The following is a 20,236-nucleotide window of genomic DNA, read 5'->3' on the forward strand; positions in this document are numbered from 1 at the left end:
ATCCCATCAAGTTTTCACTGTTTTACTCTTTCAATTAAAACTATCATCACGTCCATAACAAGTTGAACATTTTTTTACGCCGTAATTTGTCTTAAATAATATTCTAAACACATTGATGAAATGAAATCGAATAATTTTCGAATTAGGAAACATTGAAGGGAACGGATCTCATCCATTAGTACAGCACAACTAACACTTTTGAGTCACCGTTTTCTAGATTTCACTTCATTAATGTGTTTCTAAGATTATTTCATACAAATGTCATCACGAATAAAATTACGATATTTTAGTAACGTGACAATTGTTTCAATAGATAAAATAAAATATTAAAAAATGCATTACAAAAGAAATAGTTAGGAGCCCCACTTTGTCCACAGGCTTGAATTGTTCGTACGTATTATACGGTGAGAATTTGTAGAAATTTTTTCACAAAAATCATACAGGTCCAACTCTACGAAAACTCATTGCTTCTGCTTAAAGCATAACACCAACGTTAATAGAGAATTGAATATTTTCTCACAATTTTTTGTAAAACAGTCAATTTCGGGACGAAGAATTGATTATAATTTAATTTTCTGTAATAATTGATAATTTATACTAAAAAACCATCGATGTAGACTTCAAAATGGCCACCCATCATTACCGTGCAGTACCCTAGGCAATCATGAAATGCACCAGTAATATTTAACACGTGTTGTAGTAACATGTTCGCAAGGATTTCGGTGATTTTTCCTTCGAGTTCGACATGGTTCGCGATGCGACCTTCCGTGTGCGAACGGTTCGTTAAGGGGGAAACCCAGTTTAGACCGATCGAAAAATCGTCTGTTTTTTTATTGCATGAATCGTTAGTATAACTATTCAAGAATATGTGGTCAAAATTTCGAAGCAAAATTCCCATTAGTTCGAATGCAATGAGCACTTAAGTGACCGCCCGTCGGTTCTGTGAAGAAGCGCACGGTAATTACAACGGAGCGGTCGCCCAGACCCTTCTTTTCCAGCTACCTGCCTCAATACCGCTGTACTATTGAATAATAGAATGACGCATATGAGCAAGAAGAGGGATTGCTATATGATGCTGGTATAGCTGATTAACCGGTGAGCATTTTTTATAATTAATTATTGCCTTGAATTTCTCGTTTTCGCTACATTTTATTTCAAACGCGTTTTTCTCGAAACGACGTTTTTTCGACTTGCGTACATTCTAGCTCGAAAAGTTATTGATCAATCGTTCTGAAATTTGGTTTAGATATTCTTTATTCAATTCCACGTGATATGAAACTAATTCGGGGATTACATTGTTATTAAAAATATATGTTTTTATGCAAGAAAGATGAAAAAATATAGTATAAAAACATGACATTGTGTTCAAACACCTCCAAAACATGCAATTTTCAATTTGTTTGATCAAAATTAGGTTCATATTCTCAGAAAATATGTTTCTAATGAAAAAAAAAAAAAATCCTGACGATTACAGATAAAAATTGCGACGTCAGGGATGTACGCAAGCCAAATGCTCGGATGGCAATCGCCCATGGACTGCACGCGGTAACTCCACTATTTCCGGCGGAAATCATTTGAAAAAATTTCAAAGTGTACTTGAAAACATAAATAAAATATCCTCCAGGTTTGAACATTTTGCGATTATTCCTTTCTGGTTAAAAAAAATCATGAAAAACAGCAAAATTTCGACCTCATAAACCGGTTTCCCCCCTTAAGGAAATTTACCGAGTATTATGATTCACACAATGATGCAGCAATGATTATAGTCAAATTCGATCCAGAATGTGCATTCTGGCAATGAAATTTATTCACCCTCTTGAAAACCAGCAAATCTTTACGGTATTACAGATTTGTCGCTGTAAAATGTCAGCACGAAACAATTAGTAGGTGAATATTCGATGATCAAGTAAGAGCCACTTGAGCTTATATTTAAGATAGATTTAAGATCTACACATTTGGATGGGGTCAAAGCTGGATCATCTATACATGTGCGATGACCGAATTTCAACTAATCATTACAGCGAGACTTACAGAATAGTGCAATGTGGTTTCTTTCCAGTTTTTTCTGGCTAGATATCGGAGAGCGAGGTCATTGATTCGTAGTCGTTGGTTGGATTGCGTTTTTTCATTGAGTCACTGACTGAGGTCCGGCGAGAGTGACTGTTTCAATTTTACTCTGACCACTGTATAAGAATGGAGCACAGAAAAATTTGGCGCCAGGCTAATGTGGTAAGTGGACGTGACCCTTATAATCAGACGATTTCTAACGGTTTGCAAACAGCGTTTATAGTGTAATGGAAATTTTCCGTGCTCGCTTATTATTCCACAAATAATTCTTCTCAGCGAATTTATCTCCATCCACGTGTTTGCTTACATATTCACGATCAATCGTTATCATAATTACTGGAAATCTCGTCTCCGTTCGATCAAGTCGCGACTTTTCACTGTAGTTGAAAAAAAACACGCGTTGAGCCCGAGAATTTTGTGGCGGATTTTCGAAAAAAGTGCTGACAGTAAACCGTGTTGCGAAATAATGGTTGATAAGGTCAAAGTCGATGCTGCGGTGGTGAGGCGTGTCGAGGCTATGTATACGTATATATATAATGAAAATGTTCCGTCCGAGAAACAGCCGACGACGATAAGTGACCGCCACGTGACACAGCACGTGCTGTTGCCGAGTGGAGGAAGTAACCCGCCCCCATCCGTAAGTGCAGCAGTAGTAAAGTTGCTCGACAAGAGGAGACTCGAGCTTAAGGTCACAAGGTTCGCGATTATATTCGTCGGAGGCAATTTTCCATAAAACACGTATCCCGCGCAGTATCTCGTCTGAAGTTCAGGTTATTAGTTGTTAAATAGCGTAATTAAAGTTTACCTACGAAGATTGAAAATAAGGTGCGAGATGAGGGATTTGAATAAGCTTCCAAGTCAGCCTCTTAACTTGTTTGCTTCAAATGGAGTTAACAAGAGTTACTCGAGCACTAGCAACATTTCCGTCTCCTCGATTTCTACGGTAAGTTATCTAATTCCCTTATAATCTTCATCAAACTCTACTGTAGGGCGAGGGCGTTACACGGGATAATTTAGGATTGAATTTTATGTTCAAGTTCCGTACCTTGTGAAAAATTGAAGTAAATAATTTCATCCATCACGCACTCGTTTTGAACAATGCACTTTGATCGGTTGTCACATCTTCGAACGCGAATTAACATTACCAATAATGGGTTTTCGATTTATCGGTTTCACGAAAGTTTAACACAGTTAAAAAGTATAACACTGAGATTCATATTTCACAAAGTATTGCAAACAAAAAAAAATGAAATTACATTGAATAATAACGACAGTCCTGTGACTGTTTCAATGACTAACGTTCAGGCATTCGATACTTTTTGTGATTCACATCCATATTCCAAGGTTGACGACATTAACCGATTCTGCGAATTTATCATAGCAACATTTATCACAGAGTTGATCTTGAAGACCAACAACGTGAATCGTAGACTTTTAGCAAAGAGAGACGGGTGTAAGTATCGATTAACGGTTTTTTGACTCAGCATGAACCTTTGACCCAATATACGCGCGTTATCAGTAACGAGCGTTGAGTCATTGAGTCAATATGTGCGGTGACAAAAGACTATCGACGTTCCGTATCCTATCATAATAGGGAGATATCGCACAGCAGGAGTATTTATGTAAAATCAAGGAACTGAAGAATTAGTACCTGAATATTGCTTGGCCTTATCGCAGTAGCTCAATGGTTTCACGCCCGCATATACGTACAACGATTTGATTTTACAGGGAGATGAGTCAGTCTTTGACCCTTACTGCGTCGAAGGAAATCCGCAAAAAATTACCTGCGAAGACGTGACCTCAGCCGCGTTCAAAATCAAGTCGGGGATAATCAACACACCATGTGCGGTATGTAAATATCACTGTATATCGAGCAATCGGAAGTCTTCGATTCGCTTCCAATTGCACAAACATCATTTTTCATTACACTCACCCGAAACCTCCGTCGAACAGAGATCCCGGCTGTCGGACTCCATGGGCATGGAGCTGTACCTGAAGAAGGACTTCCTGCAAACCACGGGAAGCTTCAAGGAGCGAGGCGCTCTCTACGCTTTGCTGATGCTCTCCGACGAGCAGAAACGTAACGGAGTGATATCGGCCTCCCTGGGCAACCATGCCTTGGCACTTTGCTACCATGGGGCAAAACTTGGAATACCGGTGACAGTCGTGATGCCGGCTGTGGCGCCGATCATGAAAATCGCGGCGTGCAAACAGCACGGCGCAACGGTCGTCGTCCAGGGTTCGGACATGGGTGAGGCCAAGCAGAACGCCATGCAGATCGGCAAGGAAAAGGGCCTCGTCTACATCAACGGGTAGGAACAATATTCCCGACTCAGTTTGGCGTCTATGTCCACTGTCACAAGTGTGATATGCGGTCTTTCCCTCCTCCAGCTACGATCATCCGCATATCATGGCCGGTCAAGGAACATTGGGATTGGAGGTCGTGGAGCAGGTTCCAGATATCGATGCCGTTGTCGTTCCCGTCGGAGGAGGAGGTCTGATCGCCGGTGTTGCACTAGCGATAAAAACTCTGCATCCGCATGTGAAAGTTATAGTAAGAATCGGAAGAATCAGAAGCATTAATTCCAACGTATCCTCAAATACTGTATAACAGAGTAGTTCCTTATTTGACATTTTTTTTTTTTTATAATGAACCACTCGAAATATATGTGATAAATACTAAAAGAAATTGGTGGAAGTAGGAAAATATTGTGACTTCTAAATATTTTCCTACTTTCTCTGGGTTTTACGGCGAATTTTTCGAGTGACACGTTAAAAAGAGAAAAAAAAGTTAAAAATTAATGAAACTGTATAATTCTTTCTCTCCAAAAGGCCTCTCAGAACCGTTTTTTCACTTTTCACCGATTTTTCCCAGGGCGTCGAGTCCCACAGGTGCGCAAGTTTCACGGCAGCCCGGGCAGCCGGTCGTCCAACTTACACACCAATCGAATCGACTCTAGCCGATGGTCTGGCCGTTCCTATGGTTGGCTACAACGCCTTCGTTACTGCCGATCCGCTGATTGACAAGCTAGTCGTCGTCAAGGAGGAGTGGATCGCCATAGCGATCTTGAAGTTGGTCGAAAATGAGAAGTGCATAGTCGAGGGTGCCGGAGCTACGGGATTGGCCGCCATTCTCGCAGGACAGCTCGACGAACTGAAAGGAAAAAGGTGAGGTGACACCATTTGAGTTCGCAACCAAAGATTCCAACATCTCTCAAGCAGCTCATTAGGAAAGTAACGGCTCAGTTCCTCCAACGAAGAGCTGAACGATGTTCCGATCGCCATCGTTTCAAATGCCACACCAACTTAGTAGTTTCGTAACTCATGAAACAATTTTGTACGATTTTACGAGCTCTTGGAATGTGATTTCTTGTAGTTCGAACGCATAACGTTCCTGACAGTACCCGTAAGACCTTTTCTCCTGGGACTCCGGTTTTCCCGTTTTCTGATACGCGATTCCGCAGGAAGATGGTAGGTATACGGCAAGGAGTAGCGATCCTTGAGAAACAACGAAGCATGGGGGTGGTGGTTCTTCGTCAGTCGTTCCATCCAGAGTTCGCGCGTCATTCCGTCGTCGTTTCCGGGCGTCGTTACGTAACGACCCGAAACGAAGTATAATCGTAAAAGTTAATTAACCGTTAAACGGGCCATCCCTTAGCCCGCACCTCTTCGAGGGCGTTGCCGCCTCACCTACACCGGTTAAAATCTGTTTTAGAGTGGTCCTCCCCCTCTGCGGTGGCAACATAGATACGACGATTCTGGGTAGGTGCCTGGAGCGCGGACTTGCCGCCGAGGGTCGCCTCCTCAAGTTCACAGTGACGGTGTCCGACCGTCCAGGAGGGATCTCCGAGCTCGGCAAGATGGTCGCCGACATCGGGGTGTCCATAAAAGACATCATGCACGAGCGGGCCTGGATCATGTCGGACATATTCAGCGTCGAGGTCAAGGTCGTATGCGAGACCAGGGACGCCCATCACGCCCGACAGCTACAGGAAATGCTCTACAAGAACTACAGGAGGGTTGTTTTTGGCAACAGTTCCGAATTTTCAAACGGTGACGATCAATCCTTCACAGGGTGCTAGATTGTAAACCAGTTATGACGCTACCGCATTAGATTAAATGCGTTCAATCCGCGTTCAAACCGAAATCAAGATTAACCATCGATAGTTCTTGAATCGCCTTAGACTGAAACGACATTGAGGAAGTGTATTATCGAAAAATGACTTAGCGTTGCAACTGAATTATTTCTCTCGACGTTGACTCTAGATGATATTTTCAACGCTTACTTTAACTGATCGTGGATAAAAGAAGGCAACTCGTTTAGTTGTGTGAACATTGTAATGTGTAACTTTTATTTATTCCTATTTCTGATCTTGTGGTTATGGGCCAAACGTTTCTTTATATATTATACACCTACCTATAGTTCGCATAGCTGTAACGAAAGATAAAATTGTTAATCAATGATTCTGGGTATTATACATGGGGTATCTGGGTAAAAGTTTTGTTAATAAAGAATGTTTGATTAGTATTGCGGTTTTATACTTAAAAATTGATAGCCTATACTCCTTGAAAATGTGAAAAGGGGGTTTCTTTCTGTGGTAAAAAACCTCGGCAGGGGATCTGAGTTTAATCCTAGATCCAAGAAAATGGTGGCTAGAGAAAATCTCTCCGATAAAAATCCCCGCAGGATAAAATCACCTATGACAGAAAAAACAAAAAAAAAAAAATGAAAAAATAAAAAAACCGATTAAATTAAATTGACGAGAAAAATATAAAATTCTGCAGTGAGAATTTTTTCAATGGGGGATTTTTTCAGGGGAGATTTTTAAAGAGGATATTGTGGATGGTAAGCAAGAAAATTAATGCTGGCTACCATCCAACCTTGGATCGTTTAATAAGTCGAAGACGATGATCGGGGTCCCCGAGTAAGGCGGGGGAGAATTGGCTGAGTCGTAATAAATGTCATGGCGACTTTTGGTCGGGACATTGAATTAAACGAGTTTCAGCTACCGGTTACATTTCCTGAGGGGCAACCTGCGGAGCGGGGAAACCAGAAGCTTGGTGATTTCGGTCACGTCGAGCCTTCTGGGTGCTGCGCAGCCAGCGCTCGTCGCTCCGACTTGGAACAACCCGCACATCCTCTGACACGCTACATTTAACGTCGAACGAACTTCGTATCATAATTGGATGTATTAAATCCTGATGCCCGTGACAAGCTGGGATTAGTGCTTGCTCGATTGTGCCCCGACACCGCTGCCGACAAACTCGTCGCGCATCTCGCCAGCTTAATTCGTCGTTATACCGAAACGCAGCTTGGCGGAACAACTGGCAGTCAAGCTCTGAATTTTTTACTTCCTACATTAACAAGGATCCCAGGTCAATCCCTCTGAATGGTTTTTTTTTTTTCATTTATAACATGTTATGGTAGACTGAAAACTGAGCGACCAAGAATAAATCAGGACATCAAAAGTGTGAAGAAAAAAGCTGAGGGTGTGCAAATAATTTGAAATCACAAATCGAATAGTGATACTTTTTTTAGCAATATCCTATGAATATGTAATTTAATTCGGTTGTTCACAATAATGAACATTGATCGAATCACCGCGTTCATCAAACTCTCACTGTCGGCCCAAGGAGCAAAAGCAGCGACTATTTTCTAGGTTGAGCTAGGACTCAAATAAGGCCGTAGGCCGTAATCCAGTGGTGTGAGGTCAGAGGACCGCGCGGGCCACTGTATGGTAGGACTTCCCCTGCCGATCCAGCGATCAGGGAATTCTTGGTCGAGGTATTCCCTTACTCGTTGCGTAAAATGTGGTGGCGCCCTATCCTATTGGAACCATACTCTGGGACCCTGAAAAATACAGTCAAAGAATAATATTCATATTATTATGAACGAAGTTCGTATCATTATTTCAACTTTTTATTTTTCAATTGTAATGAGTAATTGTTGAAATAATTCAATTGACGATGAATTGAATCATGATGATGATTTTACTGTTAATATTACTGTCAGAATCTTGGAAAACCGAAGCTTCGGGTAACTGCACTGAGATTTGAACCCAGGTCCTCTCGACTTCCTGTCAACTGCTCTGCAACCAGTGTTGGGCCTAATCGATAGGATTTGATTTACGAATTACAATTGTAATTTATAATTGAAAGAATTAAGATCGCAGTCTACAATTGCCTCGCAAAATCATATTGAGCCCATTTTATAATTTTAATCAGTTCGACAAATATTGTCAATTACTTTGGCCATCGTGATTTTCATAAACTTCTTAGTCAATATGGGGGACCACGATCTTACATTATTATCAATAATTTCATTACTGTTATCATCATCATCATTAATAGTATTATTTATAATCTACCTAGGTACAACTTGAATAAATTGTACTTACGTCCCCGTCAATCGCTCTGATTGCAGGTATAATCTGCTCCCTGAGTAACTGCAAATATCTTTCCCCATTGAGATTTCCTTCGATGAAAAACGGCCCGATAATGTGGCCGTCGACAACACCCACCCAAATGTTCACCTTGACAGGGTACTGTGTTCGATTTCCAAGGAAAACATAGGGATTATGTTGGGACCACGCTCTTGTATTCTGCCTATTCGGCATTCCCACTAAAAACACCGTGCTCTCGTCACTGAAGCACACTCCAAGCCCCGTATTTTGATCATAAGTGTTCATCATCTGTTCGCAAAATATGAGGCGTCGTCCTGCATCGCCAGGCAGAAGCTCTTGGTGTTTCTGCAGCTTGTACGCTTTGTATCCCACCGCGCGCAATACATTTATCATTTACTTTTTTAATAAAAAAATGTACAACCCTGTTCTTTATAAAGTAAAATTTTTATTGAGTATTGTTCGCGATTGATTTGCGGAAAGATGCAACGATTACATGTCAATAACTCGTCCAGATTGAACGCTATATTCATTTGTTCGTCGTTACCATACAGCAACCACAAATCAACAGGTGGTTTTGCATTATTACGGCGTCTATTCGCGATCGAAGCGTTGTTTACTTCAGTATGCAATAATTGAATCTGCTTTCCAATTTAGTACTGTCAAAAATGCCGAATTGTAAATTCAGTGTTGAAGAAAAAGTGGCTATTTTGAGACAACGTTACGAGGCAGCGAGTTATCGACTCATTTCACGGCATCGTACCCAAATCGCCCGATCCCATCGCATAATACGATACGTAAAATTGTAATACGGTTCGAACAAAAAGGAAGTGTCGATGGAAGAACAGTGAAGGTGTCGCAGCCGAACAGAAATACAAGTTATGAGACAAAATTAGCGATATGTTTGTGTGCCGAAGAAGATCCGATGAAACCTGCAAGCCGTATCGCTCAAGAGATAAGAATTTCAAAATTTTTGGTAAGAAATGTATTGCGTGTGGTGGAATACAAAGCGTACAAGCGTACAATCACGGCACGTTTCAAATTATTGTGTTATTTAATGCAATGCGAAAATAAAAGTGATATTATGAGCCACACTATCATCAAATGTGGATTTCAGAACATACATGCAGAATTCTTTCGCGGAAAATTTGTCGCAAGGTAAGTAAATGCACGAAACATATGAGATATTCTTTCAAATTCATTTTAATTTTCACTACGTATTTATTTTTAGGATTATCGTATTACTAACAATACGATGATCAATTAATTAAACATTTATAGGGTATAAACTATTCCAAAGCCATCATGTTCAGGAGGTCGTTGAAATTCATGATGAAGCTAGTGGAGAACGAATCGTCCGTGGGAAACTAATACCACAGACGAAAGTACATAATCCGCCGTACGAAGTGAAATCAGAGGTATGTATTAATTATGAGATAAATGTATGTATGTAATATTTATTGATCCCCTTGGGGTTACAAGGACTTCCCTTTTCCTCTTCCTTTACAATATTTTTACATGTTTTCTTAACCTATTCTTACCCTATTCTCACTTCCTACCTTATCCTTACTTAATTTCTAATTGCCTGTGCCCTGTGCCATTGCCTTGCCATTCCCTTACTTTCCCTCTCATCCTTTTCTTATTTTTTATCCTTATCTTCACTTAACCTTATCCTATTTTACCTTATTCTATTTTACTAAATCGTCCTTATCCTAATGACTCGACTTCCATTTCCCATTCATCTCTCACTCTTTCATTCTCTTGTACATCCCTGATCCTTTCCAATTCTCTCATCCAGACTTCTCCCACCCCCTCCGCACCTAACATCTCCCTCACCACTTCCTGCCAGCTTTCCTCCCTTCTATCCCAGCCTACGCACCTTTCCCATACGTGCTCCCATGTTTCCTCCTCCCCCCCGCACACCCTACACCTTCTCTTTTCCTCTTCTTCCCAGTATCTTGCCTCCTTCATCTCGTTTCCTAATCTAAATCTTGCCACCCTTGTCCACCTGCTTTCTCCCCATCCCTTTCCCAGATATCCTGGTATCCCTTCTCCTTTCACTAGCCTGTACCATCTGTTGTACCTCGATTCCCTTATTTTCTCCCACCTCTCTTTTCTCTGTTCTTCCCTCTCTCTCTCCTCTATTTCCCTAAACTCCATTTCGCCCCTCTCCCTTCTCGCGACTACCTCTCTACTCTCTGCTCCCCTTTCGGCAAAGAAACTTTCCCTTTCTCTTTCCCACCTCGATCCCTGCCTCCCAGCTTCTGCCTTCTCCCTTATCTCTTCCCAGCATCTCCTAGCTAACTCGCTACCCTCCACTCTCTCCAGCTTCCTTTCAAAATTCCATGCCCATCTCCCTGCCCTAATCCTTAGCTTCTCCCTCTGTAGTTCCTCCCTTACTAGATATCCCGGTGTTCTCCCATCCACTCCTAATGTCCATCTCAAAAATCTATCCTGTACCGCCTCGACCGCCCTCCTTTCCCTCCACCCCCCTATCTCCGATGCATACTCTATTACCGTCCATACTAGCCTGTCAAATAACCAAATCCTTTTTTCCCAATCCCTCCCAAAGCTTCTTTTTCCTATTCCCCATACCTGCCTCATTACTACCCCTGCTTTCCGTACTCTCTCTTTCACCTGTGCTTCCTGTCCCCCATTGCACTTGACTCTATACCCTAGATAGCTGAACTCTTTCACCTCCTCTATCTTTTTCCCTTTCCATCTCCAATCTATGTTTTTCCTTCTACCGCCCCTTTCCTAAATCTCATAATCTTTGATTTTCCTACATTTACCGTCAGCCTTTTCCTATCCACATACCTTTCTAACTTCCTAATCATTACCTGCATTTCCTCTTCACTTTCCGCTAGTAACACTATATCATCCGCATAAGCTAACGTGCATACCCTGCCGCCGGCTAACTCCACCCCCCCAACCCTTCTCCCTCTCCCTATTTCCTCTTCTAAGTCCGCCAGCAGCAGGTTGAACACATGCGGACTGAGCGAACATCCCTGCCTTAGCCCCCTCGCTGTCCAGAACGCCTCTCCTACCTTTCCCCCGCTCCTCACTCGACTCTTTGTTTCTTTGTAAATTTCCTCTATCCTTACCCTTAGCCCTTCCCTCACCCCTCACCTTTCCATAGTCTCCCACAGCACCTTCCTGTTCACTAAATCGAACGCCGCTTTCAAGTCCACAAAGAACGCCACCATCTTTCCCTTATCCTTTCCCACCTGCCTATTGAATCAATAATTAAGTACATATATATTGTCAATTGTACCCATGCCTTTTCTGAAACCCGTTTGGTTTTGCGGTATCAAGCCCTTTTCCTCTAACTCTCTTTCTAGCCTATCCGCTAATGCCATCGCATACACCTTATATAGAGTTGGCATCAAAGTCACCCCCCTATACTCTTCTACCCTTTTCCCCTCCCCCTTCTTAACTATCGGCGCTATCAATCCCTCCCTCCAATCCTCTGGCCAGCCCTCCCCCACCCAAACTCTGTTACATGTTTTCCATATCCACTGCTCCATTTCCTCCCCCCCCCATACCGCCATACCTCGCTAACTATTCCATCCCCCCCTGGTGCCTTTCCATCCCTCAGCTTTCCAATCACCTTTTTAATCCTTTCCCTCTGCAGCTTTCCTTCCCCGTCCCCCTTCCTATTTACCGTCTCCCCGCCTTCTGTTACCTTGCTTTCTACCCCGCCTAATAATCCCATGAAATACTCCCTCCACTCCTGATCTCCTATTTCTTCATTCACCCTCTTCTACTTCTTTCTTTCCCCATTAACCATCTCCCATACCTTGCTTTCTGTCCTTGCTTCCGCTGCTTCTTTTATGAATCCCTCATTTTCTTTCTCTTTCCTCTCCTCGCATATTCCCTTCTTTCCTTTCTATACGCGTCCCCTTCCCCCTCCCCCTTTCTCCATTTCCTTAGACTCTGCCTAACTTGCGCTTTTTTTCGCCTACATTCCTCATCCCACCATCCCTTCTTCGCTTCCCTCCCCCTCCCTCCTACATCTGAGGCTCGTCTAAACTCCCTTATTCTTATCTCTATCTCTTTACCTACATCCAATTCTCCTATCTCCTCCCATTTGACTTCTGTTCTAAACCTCATCCTACCCTCCTCCGTCCAGTCTCCTCTACTAGTCCCCCCTACTCTTTTTCCCTTCCTTGTCCTAGCCACTGCCCCCCTCAACCACACTTTTACCGGGTGATGATCCGAGTCAACCCTATCCCCAATCTCTATCCTTCTGACCCTATCCCTTACCTCGATGTCTCCTATAGCGTAGTCTATCACCGTCACCCCCGCCCCTCCTACATACGTAAATTTCCCCTCCTCATCCCCCTCTGTGTTCCCGTTCATTATTGCCCATCCTGTCTCATCTAAAAATTGCACCAGCTGCCTACCTTCCGAGTTTATTTTCCTGTCCTTTGATTTCCTACTCCTACTCTCTTTCTCTCCTTCTCCCCAGCATCCTCCCCCCTCCTGCCCTGTTCTGGCATTAAAATCACCCCCCACTAGCACTTTTACCCCTCCCTCTATCTCTTCTGCCCGCTCCTTCAATTCCCCTATCTTCTCTTTTAGATCCCCATTTACGTATATTCCTACTACTACCCATTTTTCCCCCCCCTACACTTATTTTCCTTGTTATCATGCCCTCTTTTACCTCTTCCCTCCCTCCCTCCCCACTTACTATCTCCCTTCTCACCTCTGACAGCATTCCGCCTATTGCTCTTCCCTTCCTATTTTTTCGAACCGCATACTGCACCTCCCATTTATACCCTACTGGCAACTTATTTCTAATCCTTTCCCACCCCTTTTTTTCTATCCATGTCTCCATTAGAAATATTACATCCCACTCCCCTAGCCCCCTCCAAAAATCTTCATCCTTTCTCGCGAGCCCCGCCACATTCCAGAAAGCTACTTTCCACACCTCCCTTTCTGTCTCGCCTACTCCCCTCTCTCTCCTCCTTATCTCTCTCCCCACCTGCCTCTGTCCCCCTCCACTACCCATTCCCCCGACTGCCTTTCCCTACGTACCCTTCCCTGTGCTTCTATACTTCCCTCTTGTCTTTCCTCTCTTGCTGACCTTTCCCTATCGCTTTCCCCTGCTTTTCCCCTCCCCTCCCTTTATCCCTCTTCCCGCGCTCTCCCTGTACCGTCCCTAAGCACCTCTCCTATCTCATCCCACTTCCACATTTTCCCTTCTATCCAGATCTTTGCATACCCTATTCTTACTCTGTTTTCCCTTCTCTCCTCCATAGCTGCTATCTCCCTCAACTTCCATTTCATTCTCCTCTCTGCCCAGGTGAGATCCTCGTCTATTCTCTCCTCCCTCCCTTTGAGGAGGCTTTTTCTTCCCATTACCTGCCTCTTCTGCTCCCTATTTCCTAGTCTCGCTATCCATATCCCCTTTTCTCCCCCCTTTTTCGCGCCTACCTATCACATATCCTTTACCTCGACCTCTACCCCTATCAGCTGCAAAATCTTTTTCAACCCTTCCTTTTCTCTTCCCTTCTCTAGTCTCGCTCCTCTCACTACTATATTTCCCCTTCTTTCTTCCCTTTCTTTCCTCTCTATGGCCCACTCCATCTCTTTTAACCTATCTATTGTTACCTGCGCCACTTCCGCATTCCCCTGTACCTGCCTTTCCCCCTCGCCTTCTGCACTCTTCTTTTCTAATTCTATCAGCCTCTCCTTCACCCTTTCTATCTCCCCCCCTCTCCGCTCTTCTACCTCTTCTAGTCTTTTACCTAGATCCCTTATCATTTCCTTCATCTCCCCCCTCTCTACTTCCCACTGCTCATCCCTTCTAGTCATTTCGCCTTTAATCTTTTCCATTTCTTCCCTGATCTCCCTTCCCTGCCCTTTGACCTCCTCTAGACCTATCTTTAGCTCTTCCCTAATCAATCTTAGCATATCCTGTATACCCCCTCCCTCTGCCTTCCCTTCCTCCACTGTCTTACACTCCGGCGACCGGTGCACTTTCCTGCTTTTCCCAAATACTCTTTCTCTTTCCTGCATCTCGTCTACATCCTCCTCCCCTTTTTCCCCTTCCTCCTCCCGTTTTCTCTTCCATAAGTCTAGCACCGTCGCCGTCGATCCCAGGCTATGCCTCCTATCCCTCCCTAACGCTGCTACTGCCCCCGGCCTACCTTTCTCATTCTCCTCCTCTTCCCTGTTCGCCCCTTCTTTTTGGCCACCCGCGTTACTAATATTCTTCCTCTCCGTCACCACTCCCTACCTTATCTATCCGCCGCCTACCTGTCTCTACTCTATCCCCCTTCTTACTCCCTAGATGTCACCGCCTATGCTTATCTTATCCGAATCGTTGCCGTCCGCCGGCTCTTTCTGCCTAACCTCAAAACTCTCCCTCTTCTTTCTTTTTCAACTGCCCTTCCTTTCTATTCCTGCCTCCCTATTCCCTTCACTCGACCTCCCGTCTATGTTTTCCCCGCTCCTCCTCTGCCCTATTTCCTTTTCTCCTCACCTTTGCTATCCTGCTAAATTCTCGCCTTTTCACTCACACTCTTTCGCACACCTGCCACTTACATTCAAAACGGAAACGGAAGTCTTATGAGATCAATGAATAGTTCAATATTAATGTAAAAAAAAAATATATTTTCAGGAACTTTGCGTCTATACGTGCAAAACAGAAATGGAAAATGGAGATGTATCTCCTTATCAAAAAAATATAAATAATAAAGGAATAATTATATTGGTCATTGAAATTAGATTGAGAGAACTACATTTTTTTCTTTCGGTTTATAACAACATTAAGAAATGACATATTTTCTTTCATTATTAAGAATGGGTATAGAATGTGAAACTAATAATATATTATTGGTGGAGACTATTTCATCTTTAAGGATAAGCATGAAATTTTGAACTAATAATATTTATAGATGCGAAACAATGAAATGAAAGATGACTTGCACGTGATTCTTTAAAAATGTTGATGCGAGATTTTAAATTAAACACGATTAAAATTTAGCATATTTGTTTCGATTTTTATTCATGCTGGTTTTGCTGCGTATATATTACTTAAAAACATCTCACATCGTTAACGCAGTAATGAATATTGAGTATTGCATGTTTTGATTTGTAGCTTCTGTTTGTGTATGTATGTTTGTGTACATTTTTGTGTGTAATTTCTCGATCCTTATGTTCTCTCCGAGTGTTCTTATTCGGCTGCCACGGCTTGTTATTTGTAGTCCGGTCAATTTCGACATCCAAGGTTACAAAAATTCACACTCGGCTGAAAATCGGTAGGATTGTTCAAAACACTATCATAAACGAAATGTGAACAGTTCTCATCGATCCAACACCTGGAAAAAAATTTACTTGGGGCCAAAGGTCACAAAAACGGGTTTTTCGCGATTTTCAGCAAAACGGTAAGTTTTGTCATAAAATTAGCCCAGACAAAAATTGTAGATCAGATAATTATCTATAAAAAATCTTGAAATTCTTGTTTCCTAAGAGCCACCGTTTTAGGAATATGACGATTCAAAAAGTTGAAAGAGTTGTGATCGTCATTATATGCGCGGTTTTTTTAATGTGGTTTCCCCGGTAGGCCTATTCCACTGATCTGTTGTGATTCTGTTCAATTTGAAACTATTAAATAATTAAAGATATTGGCATGGGTCGAAAATGATAAAAGGGGTGTAAATAAAAAAAAAAAAAAAATAGGGAAATTTATCTATCGGAATCATAATTATCTGAAACTTCTGCAACCTCTTCTCCTTGTTCTTCTCCTTGTTTATATTCTTCATCCTGGGTGCAAGTAAATTGCCCCAATAATGATACATCGCATGTCTCTTCGTTAGCATCAAATGAAACTTCAATTGTTGGTGATTCAACATTGGAGCATGACCGGCCTTGACAATTTGTACATGCTACAGAACAAAACAGTCCAACTTTTTTGCAACCACATTCAGCACTACATCCCTTTTTACAGATGCAAAAAATTGTGTTTAGCAGTTTTTCTGACGCAGGTGGGAGTAAAGTTTGAACTGGCTCTAATGAATTGTCGACCAACTTCTAACCCCAGTCTTTTGGGTCTAGCTGATAACCAACCCACGCTTGAACTTGGTAATATACCCGGAAAAGATGTTGATAAGCAGCCGCTGAGGTTGAAGGAAGACAAGCTAACTGCACTTGATTTTTATTTCAAATATTTGTAACGAAACATGCATATCGGAACTTATCTAAGCACGTAATTTTTTTAGGAGCTTCATACATACAGAGAAGAAAGCGAATTCCGTTGGTGATAACTTCTTGTGGCGTTGAATTACTCTTTTTAAAAACTTCAGCACATTGAACTAAATCTTGTTTTTCAAACATTTTACAAACAGTTGTTTTACCCCTCCTGAAAAATGGGGATGTCGTATCACAGCCAGTTATTGCATGTAAAAATAGTGCATGATTTTGGCACTTTGCAAAAGCAGATAAACATTTTGATGAATATATTACCGATTGATGTTGAGCTTTTCCGGGTTTAAATGAAAAAATAGTTTTTTCGATTGGACTTCGAGCAGTGAGTAATACGAGTAAGTCTACATCTTCACTTATAACAATAGTTGTATTTGTTGAATTGAATTGCTCTATTGCTGTTTCAATATTTGCAAGAAATTTCTGTTGACTGGTAGAAATTGTCATAGATTGATCAAATAAAATATCAGAAGATGAAGATGTTGCTGAAGTTTGTAACGAGATACACGAGGCGACACCTACGGAAGCGGCCGAACACCGGTCTCTCTGTCTTACCATATAACAACTAGTGTCAGATAAGCGTTCCAATATAGCAACACTGAAGAATAAAGAAGGTTTAGTCAAAATCCGGTCAGGTAAATAGATATATTTAATTGTTGGGCAAACGAACATGTTTGCGTTTGCGACGTTTCGGCCGGGCCCTGCCGACCATCATCAGGCTATAATAATTACAAAATGTTTCAGAAGACAATTCCAATTGGAACAGAGACTATGTTGGTAAGAATAGTTGCTGTTATTTCAACTTAATTATATAATACAGTGAAACCTTGTCAAGTGGGACTTGGATAAGTGAGAAGCCTCTATTATTGAGATTTCCTAAGAGGTCCCGGCACTTTTTTATCGAATTCCCTCTGTTAATGGAACTTTACGAACCTGGTTAGATGAGATTCGATTTCTAGAATTCTTTCGATATTTACCTCTATAAATGGGACTCTGCAGCTTAATTCCCTGCATAAGCGAGACATTTTATCAGGTTGAGACAGACTTAGACACGTTTGTTTACAAACATTTGAATTTCTTTCGCATCGTTCGCACGTACATGCTCTTTTGTCAGTACTATTTCAAGTTTTGACGTGCAAACATAAGAATAAAAGTGTACAAAATGTCCAAACGTAAGCATAACACATTAACAGTATCTGAAAAATTAAAGCTTCTATCAGACTATGATTGTGGAAAGTCGCGCGATAAACCGTGTGCGGAGTATAATGTACCAAAATCGACCTTGTGTAGAATTATTAAAAACAACGAGAATATTCGGTCTCAGTATATTGATGGAAAAGGGAAGCTTAAACGAATAAGATCAGCAGAGCATCCTGAACTCGAAAAATGTCTTTCGACGTGGATGAAGCAGGTACGGAATAATAACATTCCAATAAGCGGACCAATGATTAAAGAAAAAGCTCAAGAATTTGCAAGTAAGCTCCATATCAATTTTTCTGGCAGTAATGGATGGTTAGAGGGGTTTAAGAAAAGAAACGATATAGCATTTAAAAATATTTGTGGTGAGAGCAATTCTGTGGACAACAATGAATGTAGTGAGTGGATTAAAAACCTTCCAGTTTTATTACACGATTATACTCCCGATGACGTATTCAACGCCGATGAAGCAGGCTTATTCTACAAGTGTCTACCGGATAAAACGTTTACGTTCAAAGGTCAGCCTTGCCATGGTGGCAAATTGAGTAAAGATCGGGTTACTGTACTTGTGTGTGCAAATATGTCCGGAAATGAAAAACTGCCACTTCTCTTAATTGGAAAATCTAAGAGCCCAAGATGCTTCAAGAATATCAAGACGTTGCCTGTTAATTATCAAAATAATAAAAAGGCCTGGATGACTTCAGATTTATTTGTAGATTAGTTAAAAAAAGTGAACGCCGATATGAGGGCCCAAAAACGAAAGATAGTGATGTTTGTCGACAATTGCACAGCTCACAACAATATGCCAAAATTGGAGTACGTTAAATTATTGTATTTACCCGCTAATACAACAGGTAAATTGCAGCCCATGGATCAGGGTATTATCAACAACTTAAAAGTGTACTACAGAAAGGAAGTTGTGCAATATGTTCTAAAGTCTATAAAAGATGATAAAAGCCCTGAAATCAACATACTACAGGCCATGAGTTTTGCAAGAAAAGCTTGGTTTTCAGTTAGCAAAACCACAATAAGTAATGGTTACAAAAAAGCTGGATTCAAAGTGACGAATGTATCTGAACCTGAGAACCTACAAGAAGAGGTAGAGACCATTGCAAGATTTCCAGAATGGAACAAACTAATTTTCACCTGTAGGAACAACGAAAATGACCAGCAGCCGAGTTTTCAGGATTTCGTTTCTATGGACGATGATGTAATAATTTCAGAAGATCTTACTGATGACGAAATCGTTTCTACGTATTCTTCTTTGGAGACTGAAGCAGAAATAGAAGAAGTTTATGAAGAAACTTCAGTAAACATTTCAAAGCGTGAGGCAATGGAAGCTTTGGAGACTTTGCATAAGTATTTTGAGATCTCAAATATTGACGATCAAAGAATTTTTGATCAAATTTATGCCATCGAGAAACAGGTTTTAGCAACTAGCCATCAAATACAAACCAATATAACCGATTACTTTAAGTCATAAACTTTACTGTACTGTACTACATTTATTTGTTTTTTATAATGAATAAATAAATTCTTACACTTAGTTTCATTTGTTATTCATAAAAAAAATCTATTCAATTATGTAACTCAAAACATTAAAAATACTCATACTTATTTACAATTAATATTTCCACGTTTATATTTGGAATGACGGTAAATTTCGACCTCTATAAGCGGGGGCCTCTGTAAATGAGATAACTAGTATTTTAAACCTGTCTAATTGGAAAACTTGATAAATGAAAACCTCTTCAAATGGCGTAAAATGTATGGTCCCTTGAAATCTCAATTAACCAGGTTTCACTGTATATATTGTCACATGTTTAACTGACAATTTTTAGATTGAGTGTGAAAATTGCGGTTAGCAATGATAGTATAAAATATAGGTTACATGAATGAAATTTGACGATGAAAGAGGTTAATAATTGCGTGAGAATTGAAATAAAAAGAGATCTAACAAGATATGGACGGATTACTCACAAAATTTGACGACCTGTGCCTGCTTGGGTGTTTTTAGTTCAGCATTTTTGACGGAAGTGAAAATTAGCGGATATCGATTAAAAATCTATGGTAATGAGGTGTGATATTGATCTATGTAGGAGCAAAATGGATTTGAGACTGATACAACGTAATAAGGGCGCCAATTTTGAAAACTAGAGAATGTTAGAGTATAGATGGCTGAGATGTTGGATATCTGTGCGCTTGTTGACAGAGTTACTTTTGTTCTTGAAGATATGGATCATTTTCTTAATATTACGTTTATACCAAGTAGGTTCTGTAGCTAAGGTTACGGAGTTATTGAAATCAAAATGATGTCCAAGACTCAAGGTGTGTTCTGCTAGAGCGCATCTGTCAGTTTC

The 20,236-nt window shown here is 41.2% G+C and overlaps 2 protein-coding genes and 1 long non-coding RNA gene across 4 annotated transcripts; all 3 read left to right on the forward strand.

Annotated features, from left to right (window-relative positions):
• The first annotated feature begins 892 nt into the window (after positions 1-892).
• LOC124301677 (uncharacterized) lies at positions 893-1,628 on the forward strand. Its single transcript, XR_006907534.1, has 2 exons — positions 893-1,095; positions 1,475-1,628. It is a non-coding gene; the product is annotated as an uncharacterized LOC124301677 (long non-coding RNA).
• A 515-nt stretch (positions 1,629-2,143) lies between these two features.
• Positions 2,144-6,423, forward strand: LOC124301672 (L-threonine ammonia-lyase-like). Of its 2 annotated transcripts, none has more exons than XM_046757038.1 (6): positions 2,144-2,229; positions 3,796-3,915; positions 4,021-4,379; positions 4,459-4,621; positions 4,943-5,235; positions 5,783-6,422. In XM_046757038.1, the coding sequence occupies exons 1-6, from the start codon at positions 2,194-2,196 to the stop codon at positions 6,147-6,149; spliced, it is 1,338 nt and encodes a 445-aa protein (XP_046612994.1). In that variant the 5' UTR covers positions 2,144-2,193; the 3' UTR covers positions 6,150-6,422. The 2 variants fall into 2 exon arrangements, with proteins under 2 accessions (XP_046612994.1, XP_046612993.1); XM_046757037.1 differs by lacking the exon at positions 2,144-2,229 and adding an exon at positions 2,863-3,010 and having other exon boundaries at positions 5,783-6,423.
• Positions 6,424-18,678: 12,255 nt separating this feature from the next.
• LOC124299514 (tigger transposable element-derived protein 6-like) lies at positions 18,679-19,707 on the forward strand. The gene is made up of 2 exons (XM_046752770.1): positions 18,679-19,081; positions 19,646-19,707. Exons 1-2 carry the CDS (start codon positions 18,679-18,681, stop codon positions 19,705-19,707), a joined length of 465 nt encoding a protein of 154 aa, XP_046608726.1.
• Positions 19,708-20,236: the final 529 nt, after the last annotated feature.

Source organism: Neodiprion virginianus, chromosome 3, assembly GCF_021901495.1.
Source record: "Neodiprion virginianus isolate iyNeoVirg1 chromosome 3, iyNeoVirg1.1, whole genome shotgun sequence".
Classification (NCBI taxonomy): domain Eukaryota; kingdom Metazoa; phylum Arthropoda; class Insecta; order Hymenoptera; family Diprionidae; genus Neodiprion; species Neodiprion virginianus.